The sequence below is a fragment of the Chaetodon trifascialis genome, chromosome 24 (genome assembly GCF_039877785.1).
Source record: "Chaetodon trifascialis isolate fChaTrf1 chromosome 24, fChaTrf1.hap1, whole genome shotgun sequence".
Lineage (NCBI taxonomy): Eukaryota > Metazoa > Chordata > Actinopteri > Chaetodontiformes > Chaetodontidae > Chaetodon > Chaetodon trifascialis.
The window spans coordinates 11,199,909-11,219,341 of record NC_092079.1 but is presented as its reverse complement, the minus strand read 5'-3'; the positions used below and the strand labels follow the sequence as shown (position 1 = coordinate 11,219,341).

Genomic DNA, 19,433 nt, shown 5'->3' with positions numbered 1-19,433 from the left:
CACACACCATGAGGAGTCTAAATGACTCCATGCAGGACCAGTCTATGGCTGTGTTTTGCATGCACGCGTGAGTAAAAAGCTCATTCTGCATGTCAGTGCAGCAGCGGCGCGTTAGCAGGTATCATTAGCATGCCTCTGCAATGTGGAGAGCGCTAATGTCTCTGAGTGTGATCCAGGAAGTGGCTTTGCGTCTGTGTGCGTGTAGACATGTGTGTTGATACAGTGGGAGTAGGGGGAGGGAGGGATGTGCGTCTTTGTGTGCAGATTTAATATGATGCTCCATCTTTGAATGGCAGTGTGTGTGTGTTAGGTAGGGGGGATTATGCAAAGAGATGCATAATGTGAGGTAAAGGGGGCATTAGTCTCAGCAAGAAGATGGGACTCAGGTGGAGGACCTTCTGTGTGTGTGTGTGTGTGTAGTGATGTGTGTGTGTGTTGAACAAGGCCTTATCCATCTTCTGAGCGCAAAATGAGAAGTGAAGAGGACGAGCAGGAGAATGATGAGGAGGGAAGGAAATGCCAGTTTGGATAAAATAAGAGAAATTCTTTGTCCATTGATTGTATTAACATAACAGCCTGCAGTCATAGGTCTGGAAGATTCATTTATTAACACACACACACACACACACACACACACACACACACACACACACACACACACACACACACACACACAGACACACACATATACACACACACATATTATGGATGTCTGTCGTATGGGTGCTTTTCATGCGGAAGCCCATTTCCCCAAATTAGGCAGCCTTGCTTTAGTGCCAGATGATGTGCCTTGAAAATACGACTACTAACACACGCGCACACGCACGCAAGTAAACAAACACACAAAACAAGTCTCAGTCTCACCATGGCAACTGGTAAAACAGCAATATGAAATTCATCCAGGCTGGAGTGAGAATGCAGCAATCAGACGGCGGTCAGCGAGCGAGCAGCCTCGTCTTCACGGCTCTGGAGGTGGCGAGCGATGACGGGCACATGGTTATTCCTCACACGCCGCGGAGGTTCGCGTCCTCATCCTGAACCTGGTGACATCACGCACAGTGCTGTGCGTTTCTACGGTATATGCGCCGTGTGGAAGTGGTTATCAGTGGAAAAGTTAATGTGTTGTGCAGACAGTAGCTGACAGAAAGCCAGATTCTCTCTGGACTCCATGCCAGACCACAGTACACACACACACACACACACACACACACACATGCACAGACGCGCACACACACAACAGGGAATTTCCTATTTCTCATGAGTGTCATGTGGTGAAACAGACTTTGTTAATCTTGGAGTTCACCGCGGTTGTGTGCACGTACATGCATCTAAACCCAATCAGCAGATTTTCAGACAGCTCTTAATACTTTCTCATCAGGGGAAGCAAACGAGCTTAAATGTATCACAACAATGTTTCTTAGAAAGTGCGTCGTAATTGTGTCGAGTCATTGCGTCCTCCGCAATTCGCCAGCTGACAAACGCTCTGACAGAATGGTTGGTGTGTGCGCGAGCGTGAATGAGTGGAAAGTCACTTTTCCATTTTTCCAAATTAGAAAGCCGTGCCTTGACAGCGCCAGATGATACGCGCTGGAACACACACACACACACACACACACGCAGGCACTCGCGCAGACACACACACCAATCAACTCTAGCAGCACAGCTGTCGCATTCATCACAAAGTATTGCCGGAGCTCAGGAAATGAATTTCTTGGAGCACTTTTGGCTTTGCTGTAAATTTGCGATGCTCATATATACAATACGCCTCAAATGAGAGTCCAAGTGCTTTGACACAATGCCTGAGCGCTGCTTTCATCCTGTGACTGAGATGCTCAGATTTGCTTTTTCCAAACCGCTTTTCCTCCGCCATCTCTTTTCAAACAGCATAATTAGCCTTCTGTGTTGCCGTCTATTCCTCCATCCATCCCTTTCTTCCTGCCTCCATCCATCTTGGATGCTAATTAAGCAAGTGTTTCAGTGTGGAGGCTCTGCCTGGCACCCCGTGCCCACCTCCCGTTGGCAACCTCACCCCCACGTCCCTGCATCTGACTGGCACAACTGATGCGGAACCCACCCGATATCCATCACACCCCCCCGCCCTTCCCATCGCTGTGATGAGATTCTGCTGAGGAGAGGGAGCAGATACAAGAGGGAGAGAACGGAGCTGACAGAGGAGATGTTACAGATGTGTGCAGAGGTGGACACGAAGCAAAACAGAGCAGGAACTTGTGAGCCAGAAAGTGTAACTACTGCTGCCGGCAGCTGCTGACAGCTGGAGTATGAACTGGAAATGCTGAAACACAGAAAAATCATACCGATATATACACAGACACATGTTTGCCTAATGCAACATGATGGAAAAGCACCTCCCCTCAAACACCTCCTCTGTTGGAAAGAAGTTTGTTTGGGAGACTGGAGCACAGAAAGAGTTGCCCGAATCCTTCAATGCATTCAAGGACAAGATGTAGCATATAGGTCATGCTGGAAAACAGCTGTAGATGAAGCCTGCAGCACTAGCTTAATAAAACTAGATGTTTTCGACTGCATCAACACTGAAGCAGCAAAACCTGAAAATGCACTTTCCTTTTTCCTCATTGGATTTTTATTTTTCATCCAGAGGGAGCTTTTTAGGAGCAAAATTTAGCTTTTGTTTACTCTCTTTTTGCGATAACTCGTTTTAATGGCAGGTGTAAGCAATCAGTGATACAGGTGTCATTAGATTGTGTTTGAAGCATGTTATTCTTTAAGGCAACAATCATAAAGGTAGAGGTAGAATTTACAGAGCGAGCCGCAATCAAATCACTGTTTTCCGCCGCTTCGGCCACCTGACAGCAGAAATGTGTGAAAAGAACAACTTAATTGTTAATTCAGGTGTTTTAAAACGCAGCGTAGACGCAGAGTCTGACCACAGGTGGCTCTGACGCAGCTTCTCGTGAAACGGCTTGTTGGCATCGTTACCAACTCATAACAAAGTAAAACTGAAAAAGGTCAAAGTACGTCGTTCATGCTCGTCAAATCTCGCCTGTTGCCAGACATGATTATGCTGTAGTAGGAGGCTGTGTGTGTGTGTGTGTGCGCGCCTCAAACAGGAGGCTCACTTGCCCCCCAGTGTACACTAAACACTCCCACACCTGGACCCCGCTCACTCTGAGCTCGTTAGCAGCAGATGGCACACACACACACACACACCCACATACACAGGGACCAAAGGTTACACACACTCAGACTGGAATGCAGCCTATTTTGGTAATAGGCCAATCTGCTAGTAATTGTCTTCATTGTTAGTGTTTGTTTAGGCCTCAACTCTTGACCTCAGGATGGCTTTTTAAATTTACATACTTTGCTTTCTGACTTCGATTGGATCTGCGTGTTTACAGTTTAATGCTCCCACCTGAGGATGTAACGGGCACCGTTAAACGAACGTTAGCTCATTAGCTGCATTAGAGACAGAAGAGTTCACCGTGTCCCTGCTCACTTCCATCATCTGGCTCCGCGCACCCTTTCTTATCTGTGCGAGTACATTTGCTCTGGTTTCAACTTTCAAACCGTTTACATGAATTCTAAATAAACCGAACGTGTTTGCGTGCGTCAGAGTGAGCACGCAGCCCGACTACAAGTGGACACGCACGCAGATAAAATATGTTTTGCAACCCAAGACAGTACTTTATGTGTTTAAGTGGCCATTAGTCACAAACAGTCTGCAGCTTGACTCTTCAGGGTGCGTTACATAACGCACTCGTGCTCCTATCGGGTTATTCTGGATGCAAACAAAATAAAATGTTTCATGTTAATTAAATCACTGATCAAGGGCCACCAAATGAAATCAGTGAAACTGCCTTTGACGTTAAAATGGGGAACTTGCATGTGTGTGTGTTTTTGCTTCCACATGAAGCTGTAATCAACATGCATCTTTAACCTGTTCCATGTGTGTGTCAGCGTGTGTGTGTATGTGTGTGTGTGTGTGGCCGTGGCAGTGGCCATGGGGTGTTGTTTATTTACAGGGGCTGTGTCCCTGTTCCTCCCCCCTCTGTGGGTTTGTTTGCCTCCCCACTGTTCACTGAAATAACATCCAAATACCCCTCTGAGTGCATGTGTGCATGTGCATGTGTGTGTGCAGTTGGTTTTGCCGTTGTCTCTCCAGGTTATACCCCGAAAAGTATGTCACAGGGCGCGTGAGTAAGAGAGAGACAGAGTCTGCTCAGTTTATTTTTCACCACGCTGTGATACAAAAGTCAGACGGGGTGTGTGTTCGCGTGTGCACGAGCGTGGGCACGGCATTGACGTTTGAAGTGAGGTCACACACACACACACACACACACAGGCTGAAAATCTTCTAACAGCTCCCCCTACGGTTCTGTCGAGTCGTGTGTCAGCGTTCTGTGTCGGCGCCATCTTCACAGCACAGGTTAAACAGTCTTCTGTCGCCCCCTCCTTACGGTCACAGATTTGCGGACGTGGGGGTCGACACCACCACCAGCGACGGACGCTTTGATGAGCGAGTCCAGCTCCTCATGGCCTCCAACGGCCTGCTGCAAATGTCGTGAGGTTGGCGCGTTTGACCTTCAGGTACTTTGATGCAACTCCTGCCAACCTCTGAGTGAGCCTCGTTGGCTTTAAAGGGTCGATTCGCCCAAACTTCATCCGCAGTGGTTTGTCTGTCTGAAGCACAGTAAACGGAGGAGCGTCCAGATTTACAGAACATCTTTGTGGTCCTTTTTTTTAACGCTGCAGCACATATTGTTTAAAATGCTTTAATACGACCAGCCTCCTCTTTCAGTCGAGTAGCACCACCTCAGCAAAGAGACACACACGCTCGTAGCTGACCCCAGTGAACCCACCCTTCTTAAATTCAAACACAGAGTGCTGACGAGCTTTGAAGTGAGAGCTGGCGCGAGCGAGGAGGAGAAAGGGAGATTTCTATCAACTTGCAGACAGATCACACTCTGCAGTTTGCCCGTAGGCCTGAGACAAGCTGTGGGGATAAAGACAGACACCAAATAAGTCCCCGTAGGCCTTTGTCGGCCCAGATGGGGAGGAGGGAAAGGAGGCGGGAAAAAAATAAAAATCCTCACCCGGCTGCTGTGCGGCATTGGAATGAAGTGACTTAAAACAAAAAAAGGGGAGAGAGGGAGACGAGTGCGTTGAGCCTCGGGGATGAGGCAAGGACGGAGAGGAGGAGTCCGTGGACGGAATCGCTCATTGTGACTTTGCAAAGAGAAAAGAGGGAGAGAGGTGCGATACGTGTGTGTGAAAACTCTTGATAGCAGTGGGTGGAAACACAACGCTCGAATGAGATGTTCACTCGTGTATTTATGTCCCAGGAGTGTGAGCAAGAGTTCAGCCTGTGCCTGAGTGTGTGTGTGTTTGAGAGTGTGTGCGCCCATCAGACAATGATATGAACGCCGGTGGCAAAGAGCAGGTGGTGCAAACCGGTAGGTGGTCAAAAAGTATGAAAGTGTGTTGGAATAATGGAAATGAATGTGCCTGCACTCACCAACTATCGCTACTGTGTTTGGCGGGACAGGATCAGAGCTGGACGCAGCATTATCAGCGGCTTTTATGGCGGGAACCGTCGATCCTTAAATCTTATTCGGGGTTTGAGAAGCTTAATGAATGTTACCGCTGTGAAAATGAATCACAACTGGCTCCTGTCTCTGTCAAACACACTGCTGTCCTCGCAAGCCAATTAAATTTTTTTCTGAATAATGTCAAGCGCACGCGCTGGATGGGAATAAAGCTTTTTGATCTGCAAACAATCAATGCACTAATGGCGCCAGGCAAGTTTCAATATGCTTTCTGAATATTCATCACTTCCAGGTAATGTGCCTTATTCTGAACGTTTTAACACATCAGCGCTGGAAACAATTAAATTTGCATTGTAAAACATGTGCCTCGTCTCACCTAAGATGATCTGGCACGACTGAATATTGGACTAAACGGCTTGTAAGAAGGAATAATCTTCGCAGCACTACTTTCATTTTTAAATTATCACCACAACCCCTGCATTAGCAGAGAACGGGCTCCTGTAAGCTCTACCTCCTCTCTCCTTTGTCATTTTCCTCCTGTTCAGACAGTTTTTCCAGTAGCTCGTCACAGTAGCTTGTTCATGGTAATTCTGGGGTGTGTGTTCCAAACACTAACTTGTGGTGAGGTGTGTGTAATTACACAGGCCAGAATAGCACTGAGGCTGGTCCAGAGAGCCAGGACCGACGGGCGGCCTTTAATCAGCACGAGCCTCGGCTGCTGCGCGAGGCCAGGTGGGCAAGGGAGGGTGTGTGACAGAACGTCTAGGGTGTGTGTTTTGAGCGAGGGTGATCTCAGAGGGGGTCATGAGGAAACCGCGATCAGGAGACTGCATTTCTTGTAATTACTGAATTGTGGGATTTTTCTCAAAACGTTTGCGCGTGCGTGAGCTGCCAGCATGGAGCTGGCTGGAGCCTCCGACAGGGAAGTGAACTCTGAAAACAGCTTCAGCTGAGGTTCGCAGGCCGATGATGGTGAGTGTGTGTGTGTGTGTGTGTGTGTGTGTGTGTGTGTGTGTGTGTGTTGGCTTTCTATGGCTGATTGTGTGTTTTTTATGTGTTTGTGGTGCGTTACCTCTTAAAAGTCTCTTACAAAATGTGTGAGCTGCTGTTTATATACATGCATGTCAGCTTGTGTGTAGCTTATGTTCAAGTTCACTTGTATGTACTGTGTGCATGTGTGTGTGTGTGTGTGTGTGTGTGTGTGCGTGTGTGTGTGTGTGTGCGTAAAGTCATACCAGAGTCGACTACACTCCTAAACTTGTGAGCATGTTTGTGAAAAACAGAAAGCAGGACTTAATCCAACTTGCTTGGCAATCCAAGTGCTTCAAATGTGGCTTTTCCCATGAGGAGTGTAAGAGTGTGTGTGTGTGTGTGTGTGTGTGTGTGTGTGTGTGTGTTGAAGAGATGAATAAAATGAGACAGACAGAAAGACAGAGATGTTGAGTGATGGTGTTTGCTCGCCTTCTCTCTTTCTTCATTAAAATAGCGCAGGTGCCTCAGCAAAACCTAAAATCAACACACACACACACACACACACGCACGCACACACACACACACGGAGGGCATATGCTAACCTGATTAACACTAACATTAGACCAACATTAGTGCAGCCTCCTTCAGAGAAACACCCCCAGACCAGCTGCTCTCTTTCTCTCTCTTTCTTCCATATGCACAAACTAGCATCTCGGCCTCCCACGCTCTCTTCCTCCAATTCGTCTTCTTTTCTAAATCTCCATTTATAAACTTCCTCTCTCGCATTAATTAAACCCCTAAAAACTCACGTCTGCCCGTCAAGATGACATATTCAGAAGTTTTTAACTTCGCCTTCATTTCGTACGCAGGGATCTCACCTGCACCTGGAGAGTACTGACTCACCAGACAGACAAACCTAACACACCAGTGATTCAGCCCCATGTGTTCAAACTGGAAACCCCAAAGTCATGCAAAGCCATGTCGTCGTTTGGCATGAATCATCATGTAACTTGGCTAACATCGTTGAGTGGAAAGCAAACATTTGATTGTGTAAACTTTTAAAAGCATTGCTCCGGAAAATGGCGACTGCAAACCTCTGGAAGTTTGGCTCTTGGATTTCCAGATTTTTCCAACCGAAAACGGGACACATCTCCGCCGTCAAAAATACCATAGCCACACCCGGCTTCTCTGATAACCCTCGTTTCACCCTGCGAGTTGATTGGCTCCTTCGAAACATTACATAGGAACCTCTGGCTGTCTGAACCTTTAATATCAAGGACGCAGCAGCAGGGCGGATGCTCGCCTCAGCCTCTCTAACCGCTGACACCACCTGAGCTGCATCGACCACCTGAAGCCAGTCGTGCCTCCGTCCCATCTGTCTCCTCCTCCTGCCAATCCGGCTCCCCCGTGCTATTTTTCCTCCCCCCTGAGGTGACTCTTGAAGTCTTACTCGCTCTGTTGCTGAGTCATGTCTTCAGTCCCCCCTCCTTCTCATAAACACACATGTCCTCTCTGTTCTTCTGACTGGCTGTCCCGCTGCCACTCCACTCCCTGTTCTCCATTCCCCTCGCATCATCCCTCTTGTTCCGCCGCTCCCCTCATCCCTCTCTCCCGTTTCTCTCCCTCGGGTCCCCCTCTCGCCTTCACAAGCAGCTCTCCGCTGGGCTACACCAGTTTGGTGGCAGCTTCCCCAACAGTAGGCACGCAGCGGGACGAGCCTGCCAGCACATCCATTACACCTGCGCTCAGTGTGAGTGTGTGTGGTCTGCGAGCGAGCCGGCATTGTTCACAGCTGAAGGTGTGTGGCGAGAGGAGGCACTTGTCAGGTGAAAGCAGCGAGGGCCAGTCACTGGGGCGCAGTGGGAGCCAACCAATCTCACCAGTAAACAAAACTAAACATCAATATCGAACCACAGAGGGCAGAGTTACCGCCGCACGCTGAAATTTACTGTTTATAATAACTTTCTGACTTTATTTCCAACACTGAGATGCTTTTTGTTCCCCCCTAAAAAACGAGCTTTGAGATCAGTTCACAGACGAATATGTGTGCATTCATTAGGATTGTGGGCGCAAAAACCATCGGGGCCATTTGCCTGTGGGCATGAAGCACCCCACACAGATCACCAGCGAGAGTGTGTGTGTGCACGCGTCTGCGAGTGTGTGCAGGCCATCTATCACCGTGACAGGCTGGTGCGTGTTTACTTAATGATGTGGGGGTTTATTTATGAAGTGATGGCCGACGTGTGGGAGGGAGAGAAAGAAGTGAGAGAGGGGGAGAGATTGAGACAGCCTGAGGATGTGACATTAAAATATCATCAAGGTGATGGATGTCCGCACACACAACATTAGAGAGAAGTACAAAAAACAGCTGTGCAACGGATGACGAGTCGTATCTGGACTTCTGCGAGCGCTTCTCTGTGTGTGTTTCATAATGACTCCGGGTGTGTAGCTGCGTTTGTGGTTTTCGGGGACTTCTGTGTTTATTAAGGTGTCACATGCGCTGCCACTGTTGTTTACGATTCACAGGGTAATGAGTTGAAGATAAGATGCACGAGTGTGTGCGTGTGTGTGTGTCTCCGATACCGCGTGCCTTTGTGTCTTTGCAAGAGTGGGTAAACAAGATTCTGGGTCACTGAGGCATCGCTCATTTCAGCTGACCAGGTTACGCATGGTTGGCGAAAATGAATCCAAAGTGCATTTACTTTGTAATAAACATCATAGACGAGTAATCAGCACCAGAGGAAACAAAGACGCAGTGTGTTTGACGTGAAGCGGAGGAGGTGCTGGTCAGTGCGTCAGCTGCAGACACTGCTGGACAGCCAATAGTGACAGCTACTGACATGACGTGGTTTGGACTTGGCCTGACTCACGGCTCGGCTCTCGGGTAGCAGAGTGGACTCCCTATTGGTTGCATTATGGGAAAGCTGGATCGAGCATTTCTGGAGTTAGGGGCTAAAAAGACAGGACATTTCTGCCTCGAATGCATCAATTTTGACCCTTCTTTTTACAGCCTGTCTCACTCTCGCAAGTCAAGAGACTCCCAACTTTATGGAGGTAAGTGTCCCTTTAAAAGGTGTCAATGAATAATTCAACCACATCAGTCTCCACAACAACAATGTAAAAAGTCATCACTGACTCATTTTACAGAACAAAGAAGTCTATAAAAAGTAACTGCTCATGTACTTTGGTGGCTTAATTGGCCATCAAGTCATTACGGAGAGCCTGTCATTAGCATATAGAGAAAACAGGCAGAGAGAGGGGCGCAGTGTGACTGTCATAATTACAAGTGTGACCTATCGGCAGACAGGGAACATGGGGAAAGGGTCAAATTAGAGACAGAAAGACAGACAGAGACACGGAGGACAGAGGGGCGAGAGGAGAGAAATGAGGAAGGGACATGACGTCCTTTTTGAAGACGCACACACACACACACACACACACACACACACACACACACACACACACACACACACACACACACAGAGGGAACTCCACCTTAAGATCGTGTAGATAGACGACCGCTGAAAGGATAAACAGAGACATGAATAGATATTGTAACCACAGTCTTTTATCCCTGCTTTTGTTTATGTCAGCTTAGGTTAGTGTGTTACGCAGGATCCTAACACACACACACACACACACACACACACACACACACACACACACACACACACACACACACACACACACTCATCTTCTCTTCAAATCGCACAGAAACCACTCAGGGAGGGAGAATGGTTCTCCTGGCCTTGTGCGGAGAGGCTGAAAAACCTTCTTAACCATTCAGAAATGGCTGAGCATAAAAGAACAGCGCGGCACGGCGGCGGAGGCGGCTGCTAAAAGGCTGATCGCACAAGGCCAAAGCTAGCAAGTGAGCATCGCGCTCAAGTGGCCTGCATTTACACTCTTCTCATACCACGCCGAGGGAGAAAATAGGTAAATGAGTGTGGAGTAACGCGCTGGTGAAAGTCAGCTTTGTCAGCGGCGTGAACATAAACAGTCTTATTTCAGCCTCACGCTCGTATTTTGATCTAAAAGCGAGGCTGTTCTGGTGTAAATGTTACGCCTGCGAAGCGTAAATGAGCGTCATGTGTCGACCTCGTCAGCTGACACGAACAGGACGAAGGCTCAGACTGTTGAGACAAACTATTTGTGTCTCTGCTCTGCAGCGTGTGTGAACTGCACTGTAAGTATAAAATCAGCTCGTAAGATGCTTGAATTAAGCAAGTCGAATCTCCGCCCCCTAGCAAGCGTAATTTTAAGCCATTCCTGTGTTAATGCAGCAGCTACATAACATTTTCAGTGTTCTTCAGGCTGCCAGTGTTACAGAAACCACATTTCTTCATGTTGTTTGCTGGAATTATATATAGAAATGCAGGAAATGGCATACTTTCAGGTTTTCATATGATCCTAAAAGCTTTCTTGTGTCACTGTCTCGACTCCTGCAACCAAACCAGCAAACTTCAGCGTTCAGTTTCACTCGTTCGGCAGATGCTTTTGTCCAAAGCGACTCGCGATAAGTGCACTGAACCTCAGTAGGAACAGGAAGTAGATGCCACTAAAAGTTGTAAGCTTTATTTTTAGTTTAGTCAATTAAAATAATCTTTCACAGTCATTTCTCAGGCACCCTCTTGTGTTCGATACAACAATCCATTATCAGCTTTTCTTTTTTTTGGACCCAATATTACTTCCTGGATGTTCTACAGTTTCTTTTCTCACTACGCACTGTCTGTGTTTGGGTGTGTGTGATCGTGAGCAGGGTGTTTCATTATCGGGCTCCTCAGGGGAGGAACCCACCGCTGATTTTTCCTGTGGACACCGCTGTCAATTTTAGGGTGAAAAACAACAATCAGATCAGAGGTTGCGCCTCATGCTCGCTGCGCTTTAATTGCATCAGAGCTTCGGTACCGACTGAGTCACGGCGAAGCAAGGCAGGAACACGCGCCGCACGGGGATGTGAAATGAGTGATGAAGCCCTTTGGGCCTCAAAGAAAGCAGCCGTGGTGTGTGTCTGCGAGCGCCTAATGAAGACTGCTTCACAGGGCTTCATCGCTCAATAAACAGAGACGACAATAAGCAGGGAAGCGAGCCCAGCAGGAGGCAGGTTGCGTCAGGTGATTGGTTATCGGCGATGCTGTCAGTAAATCCATCCCATATTTCCCAGATGCCTCCGCTCCCCTCTTTGCTCTGTTGTGCCATTCGATGAAAAAGAAATCTCGCTCCGAGGAAACGCCTCCGCAAATCGCCGCGGCCAGATTCAGTGACTCTGATTCGGATCAAAGTGTGATTTTCTGCATCCTTGGGCCCGCTATTAAAAAAATCCCATCTTAAAATGGCTGATAAATGGCTATTGATTTCCATGGCGAGTACGCTGACTTCAGGAGTGTATGGAGGTAAATGAAATGATTCCTCAGGCTGGATCAATACAGGTTCAGGGACATTTAGCAGCGCGGCTTGCTTAGGAGAGGCAACTACAGTGAGAGATTTCAGGCCATCAAACAAAACAGCAAAGAGGAAGAACAGGGAACGAGGTGAGGGGGGACAACAATATCAGAGGGGAAAAGGAAAAATGGAAAAGCAATAGGATGCGACAGAGAGAGAGAAGGTTGTGCTATAAAGCTAAAAGAAAGGGTGGATGGAAATGTCACCGGTCTAATAGATCTCTCCATAAACTAAATGAGGAGGAGAGCGGGCGCCGCCTCGGTGGCACACAGCACCTCAAAATGTTAACAAGAGAGCTGAAAATAGCCTGAGAGAGGCGCAGGGGGAAACAGGCTGAGCTCTCCGGAGACACATACACACACATTTCCTTCATTTAGTCAATGCTTTACAAAAGTGTCTGCTGTGATCCTGCATTTCATTGTGGTTTTTATGAATGTTTCGGGCAAGAAACCTCATACCGACACCATCGGCGTGCACACTCACCCGGTGCGGGTCGTGCTCCAGGACTCGGCGTCGAGCGGCGTCCAGCTCTTCGTAGCCCGGGGCGGCTCGGGCCTGCTGGTACTCCCGACGCAACCCCTGGAGGCGCTGATCACTGCAGAGAGACACAGATGGAGGTGTAAATAATGCCAGATGGTTGGCGCTTGGAGAGGAGCTATTATCTAAATCTCAAAGATTTGCGTAGGTAGGGTTCCCATGATGGCCTTAAAGTCAAATTCCAGAACTATTTCCACCACAGCCAGGACTCAAAAAGTGAAGAAAGAGCCAAGTGAAAGACGGTGTGTTCAGCTTCATTCTTTCTTAAATCCAGTGCTATTCTTCTGCTTTGCGGTGACAACCCCTGACAGGGCAGGAAGACTGACAGGCAGGCAGATAATATCCACAAAGCACTGCCTCGGAGAAGACATCGGCGCCTGAACTAAACTTTCTACAGGTGACAGAGAAAACCAAGGTGGAGAAAATGGAACAAAAACAGCATGAAAACGTTTGATGGATGTGTCTTCACACTGACGAGTCAACACCCAAATCATCGCGCTGAACCCGACCTCTGCAGAAAGTGACCAAAAGGTGAAAACCTCGGCAACAAGAATTTAAAAAAAAAGAAGGGAAAAAGTGGCGGTGACTGCCGGCACAGAGATAAGAACTCAGGACAGAATGGGGACAAAACTTAAAGAGAAACATCATCATGCTCACTGGACCTTAATGGCAGATAAGCCACACACACACACACACACACACCTGAGAGTACAGAGCTGAGCACACATACACAAGGCCGTGGGTGCACACAGACACACACACACAAAAGGCAGCGAATAAAAACTGTGCGTCTGACTGAGCATAATCCTTCAGGATGTGCTACCAAAGTATGACACAGTGCTGTCGTTTATCTGTGTTTACTGGCTGCATTGGAAACAGGTATCTAATATTGACACTGATACGCCGTTCGTTCGCTATTTCGTCTTCAGGAGATACATGCTGTGCAAAAACATTCGAACAGAGAGGGGGAGAACAGATGTAATCCGAGGACGGGAAAAAGCAAACTCCCCCCTCGTCCTCTGCATCTGTAAAACTCAAACGCCCCCGAACAACTACACACAGGGAAGGCCTTTGTCCGGCACATAAACACCCGCACGCGGCCTTCATCACGCAGCCGCTGTGCCTCGCATTCTGATGGGCTGACCTCCAGGCAGATATTGACCGAAACGGAGCGAAGGAGAGAGAGAGCGGGCGAGAGACAGCGAGCAGACAGAGGGGTTCATTAGTGGAGTACATAGCTTACATGTTTAAGTCTCTCTCGCGACCCTGCCTTTAATTAGAAAACCTTACTGAGTCTCTGACAGTGTGTTTGTGTGTGTGTGCGCGAGGACAACCTCAGGAATGTGCAAAAGTGTGTATTTCTGCGTGCGTGTGGTTAATCCTTGTAATTTGCTGTGTGGGACACACTGACGGAGCCCGTGCATATACCTCCTCTCATTTACTGCAGCCCGCCATTTATCCAACTCAGCTGGGAGTCACACACACCTCTGTGCCATGATGTTCATATGCGGAGCGTTGCTGCTCCTACACACAAACGGGCGTGTGCGTGCGTGCTGCAGAACCCCTGTCGACGCTGAGGAGTCAATCCCGACTTGCTGCCGCGAGGGAAGGACTTTCCAGAAGTTTCCGTGCTTCGATGCTTCAGTTTGATAAAGACGGATATGCGAGGCGTGCTAATCGCTGCTGGTTCCAACACACAGATCATCAGTGCTAATCTCTCCCTTCACCCCCTCCTCCGCGTCCTGCAGACAACCTTGCTGTTAAGATATTCCCTCTTAATCTCTTGCATTGTTTATTTATCCACTCATGGCTTCCTTTTTTATTACTCTTACTCGCCCTCCGCCGGTCCCACTCCACGCACAAACAAACGGACCCTCAGAGAATGGATGCACACAGCCAAACTGAGAGTTTTTTTTTTTTTCACGCCACCCCTTCTACCGAAGCCATTAGCCAATCCCTGGGCCCGTAATTAGGGCTGCCATTTTGATTGAGCGTGCGTGTCGCTCTCCAAATGAAACAACACTGTAATTATCTCATTATGCCGCGGCCTCCATCACTGACAACGCCAAATATTATCATATTAATGGCTGAAGACTGAGGCTGATTCTGGATAAAACATGGGGTGGTGGTGGTGGGGGGTGCTGAGTAGCAGTCTGATGGGTTGACAATTCAGCAGGCTGCTTTCCAAACTGTGACAGAGGAGGGAAAGAGGGATACATCAGTGTGTGTACAAATACACACATTTGCATGTCCTGTACGTGTGTGTGTGTTTAGAGGGAGACAGGTAGGCTCCCCTGTTGTCATCGGGAGCTGATAACTGCTGCTGATTGGCTGTTTGCAGGCCTGAGGCCAGCTGCATGAACACGACAGATCTAAGTTTTACAGCCATCAACTATTTTCTCAATAGAGGAAGGACGTGACATCAAGAAGCTGATCACATGTTAAATCCAGAAAACGCTTTTATAACGCAGAGAAGCAACACAGGGAATAATCAGGTGAAGGATAACTCTGGTTTATTGCAACTTGGGTCTGATTTCTTGTAGTTTTGGTCCACATTTCTATCAGGAATAATAGTTAATTACCAGCAGGAAGTTGTGAGATGATCAGACGGGATGCAAACAAACCCCCAGGTATGTTAAACCAAGATGAACGGGAATATTGTTAGCCAAACTGACTACAACTAATCAATAAATCAAAATCTCATGTTGCTATATTAGGTTAACCACAGACATTGACAGCGCTTAAGTCAGACATGTTTTACCTTCAAATATCATATTTCATCCATATTTCAGAGCATCTGACTACGCAGGTTGATCTGAGAGAAGAAAAAGTGGAGGAGGAGGATGGGGGAGAGGGGGAGAAGATGAGGCACAGGAGCAGGAAATGAAAGATGCATCAGACGACAGAATGAGAGCAAAAACCAAACATCAACACGCGGATGGAGACGGGAACTTGGAAAAGAGTGAAAGGAAGAGCGAGGGAACTGGAGTGAGAACAAAACCGTCTGCTGTATGAAAGCGAGCAGGAGAGAGTGTGTCAGAAAAGCAACTATCCCGTGGTGTTAGCCAGTGTGGAGGCAGACTAATTAGGAAGTGTGCAGTGCCGCTGGCTGGTTTGGCGACTTCGTCTTGCTGTGGCCAGCTGATTTAAACACAACACACTGGGGGGAAAAGCTCAGGCAGGCAGTTTTTTTCCTTTGCTGCCTGCGTGCTGGAGGTAAGCACACATCAAAGTGCACGGTCAGTGTTTGGTTTCCTGGTGTTGAATTGAGAATAGAGTCGGACAGAAACTCAGAGGAGCTCTGAACTGGAAGCGATGGGGAAAACAAAGCGGTTCTGTTGCCTCCCAAAAACCTTTTTATGCTCGGGCTGAAGACGAGTCTGTTATCACTTATTCTGAGGCTTGTATCTCTAGATCCTGGCCGGCTGCAGGAACCCGACTGAGTCAGAATTGGTTTCGTGGGTTTTGCAAAGAACAGAGGAGGAGAGAGGAGATCCACCTTGAAGCTGTAATGATGAACTTACATCAGAGGAGGCCTGAACACGACTGTTGTGATCATTTAGAGCAGCTCAGACTTACGAAAGACAGATAAAAACGGTCCAAATCAATGCAGCAGAGGCAGCAATACCCCGACTTTCAAGCTCCAAAAGCACTGGATCTTACACTTCCCATGAAGTCCACAGCATAACGTCCACATCTTTCAAACTCAAAACCACACAAAACCTCCAGAGGCACAACTGTTCCCATGACTGGCAAACTGATCCTAAAATTGGTGTAATGCCCTTAAACATGGTGACTCAATAGTGCACTAATTTGCCTGTAATTATTGCTCCACATGTCACCAGATATTTAGTCAGTGTGGAGCTGTTTTTGTGGAATCATGGAAACACAAAATGATCATTCTTCTCTGTTTCCTGATAAAATACTTGCAGTACTACTCCAAAATTCGAGTGAAACAGGCCGAGAAGAAAAAGTCATACTTTGGTTAAAACAGCTCATTTTAAAGGGTAACAAAGCAAAAGGGCTGGGCACCGCCGCCTCACTGAACCCCAGCATCGAACATGGCACATAACTCACCACGTATCTGTTTTCTGTTATTAGACAAGTGCACAGCTATAAAGATCAAACTTGATTAACTCATAATCCAACACTAGCTTCCAGTAACAGCCAGTTTCCTGTGTGTAACTGACCATGAACAAAGGGAAGTCTGGAAGCTGCTTAAGCGCAAAAGGAAACATTTTAATTATTCAGAAAAAGATGCTTTAAAGGCTTTAAAAGAGGACAAAAACTGGCTTAATATGCATGTGCTGATGAATAGCGATGTGTTGCTTTCAAGGGAACAACATATCCTCTCTCTTTGAGCTCTTCCTCGGGCAGGTGCTGCCTGACAACTAAATCCACAACAGACAACAGCGCAGAAAAGTGAATTTCTGCATCTGCCTTAATGGGAAGTCTCCTCATATAACGTCAGCTCTGCACTTCTTTCACACTGTTTGCTTCCCGTCTGTTCTGTCTATAGGGGAAGGAAGCTGCGTCGCACCAAAAAGGCAGGGAGAAAAGCTAAACAGGGATGAAAACCAACGCCTATCATGGCTTGTAAAGAGAGTCTGCAAATCTACATCCAGAAGCTTGTAGCTGCTTTTTAAAAAGCCTGTCTGGAGCGATTTGAGCATTGGACTTTGTCACGGTGTCAGGTAAACTTAGAGGCGTGCATTCCTCGTGCCACTGCTTGAACCGTGGTAGAAACGTGGGAGCAAGCTCACTGATGTGTCACTTACTTGTCTTAGCTCACGAGCTCACCTTCATCTTCCTCTTCTGAGCACAATGGTGCATTTTACAACACACCTCTCTCGGCTCTTTACATCTCTCCGCGTTGGCCTCTCGCTTTTTTCCCCCCACTCCTCTTTCATCTCATCTTCCCGTTTCTTGCTCCAGCTACAAAGACTGCCTTCTGGCTAATAAAATTTGACAAGCATAGCTAACCTTTTTTCTCCACAGGTCAGCCTCTAGCATAGCTCTAATCAAATGTGACGCCCATCACAGCACACCTGCCATTGAAGGCGTAATGAAAATGTCCGACAGTAAATTAGGGAGACAGTGCTGGGAGTCCACTGTTGAGGGTCTTGACAGGAAGGGGGGGGGGGGGGGGGGGGGGGCCCTAGCATGTCTCAGTTGGCAAAACTATGCAAACACACGCAGGCCACGCATGGACGCAGAGGCATGAAGACTTATTGCAAGAAACATCTGGATAAAGCTGCATTAGACACCACACCCACACATGCATACTGCACACATGTCTTCCTCACACACACACACACACACACACACACACACACACACACACACACACACACACACACACACACACACACACACACACACACACACACACACACAGCAAGCAAGCGAAGACCTCTGATTACACCTCTGATTTTTTTTTTGTTTTTTTCATTTCTGTGAAACTCACCGGACCACACACAGCATCGTTGCTAGGTTACACTGGGCTTCCTCTCAGAAATACTGCACGTGGGTGGCTGCGCGCACGTCTATTTCTGACCGTGTGTGTATGCGTGAATGAAAGGCACGAGGGGCTCCGACCTCGCGGCGAGCTGCGTGTGTTTTAACAGATGCACCGACTTTGTGAATGAGCGCCTTCGTCCAAGCCGCAGGTGGCGCGACGCGGATGGAAATAGCCGGCAGTGAGGGGGCGTGGATGCGTGATGTGAATGGGCGCGACCACGGGATACATCTGAGGTCATCCAACATGGCCGCTGAGGTTATTTAAAGGGAAATTCTGGGAACTTATTTTTGCAGTTTGGCCTTCATTTGAATGAGCTATGATTACATTATACTAATCAAAGCAATTGTTCAGAGCTTGAGCGAGCAGTCTGATGAGGATCTAAAATCCATGAAAATGAGCCCTGAGTTGTAATAAACTGGAATGATCTGAGCCTATAGCAAGCATATTTTCATCTGAGGATTATTATACATTTAATGCATTAGTGAGTATTTACATCAGGCTGGCAAGTGTGTGATCCTGATGGCCTGAGGCTCTCTGATGCTGGCCATGCTGCAGCATTGCAGGCGGGGGCTTTGGTTGCATGTTCTCCCACCTCTTGTTCCCCTTATTTCCTGTCACTATCAGTATCTGTGACAATCTGTCATATAAATCATATAAATGCCTGAAAGAAGACAATGAAGCAGCTCCAGGGCAGAGAAGAAAAGCTGTTCAGGCTTCAGTAATTATTACAAAATATTTCCAGGCTTATCTTTTAATTACTGATTGCTAGTACATTATATACTGCTTATGAGCTCTGTGTGCAGAGGTTAACAACAAAAACAACGAATATATGAATGCATGTTTTTTTTGCGGCCACTTTTTAGTTGAATTATCTGAGTTTCGAAAAACCAACATGTGCAGCGTGACCTCGCTCCAACAGCATCATCAGACATTTATTTCTGTCTTTCTTTGTCTCCGGAGACTCCCTCACACAGTGTTAACAAGCCAAAGAAGGCCCCTCATCCATCATGCTAATGCTAAAGACTATCTAATATACATTACGAGCAAAACAGGGGAGGAGAACGGACAAGTGACACGCCGAGAGCGTGATGGAGAGAAAGTGAGGGAGAAGAGGGAGAGAACAGGCTGGTAATGAAGTACCCACCACTAGTGGATGAGAGCTAAAGTGGTCTAACAGATCTGTCAGGCTGCTAGACTGTGGCTAATTATCCCTCCTCCTCTTTTGTCTGCATCCTCTCCTCTGTCACTTCTTCCCTCTCGAATTTACTCTGCCGAACACGTTTTCTCTCTCTCTCTCCATTCTGGCTCCGTCTTTCTTCCCTCTTTCTATACGCTCTTTTCCTGCTTTCTGTCTTCTCTCTGTCTGTCACTTCTTTCCATCCCCATCTGTCTCCCTTCCATGTCCAACCTCTCCCTCTCTCTGTATCCTCTTTTTC

At 47.5% G+C, this 19,433-nt stretch overlaps 1 protein-coding gene across 1 annotated transcript in view; it reads right to left on the bottom strand.

Annotated features, from left to right (window-relative positions):
• Window positions 1-19,433, bottom strand: part of pard3ba (par-3 family cell polarity regulator beta a) — a 125,900-nt gene that overhangs the window by 13,411 nt on the left and 93,056 nt on the right. The window contains exon 22 of the mRNA XM_070957669.1: window positions 12,423-12,534. Within this exon, the coding sequence (XP_070813770.1) occupies window positions 12,423-12,534 (112 nt within the window). The remainder of the gene's footprint in view (window positions 1-12,422; window positions 12,535-19,433) is intronic.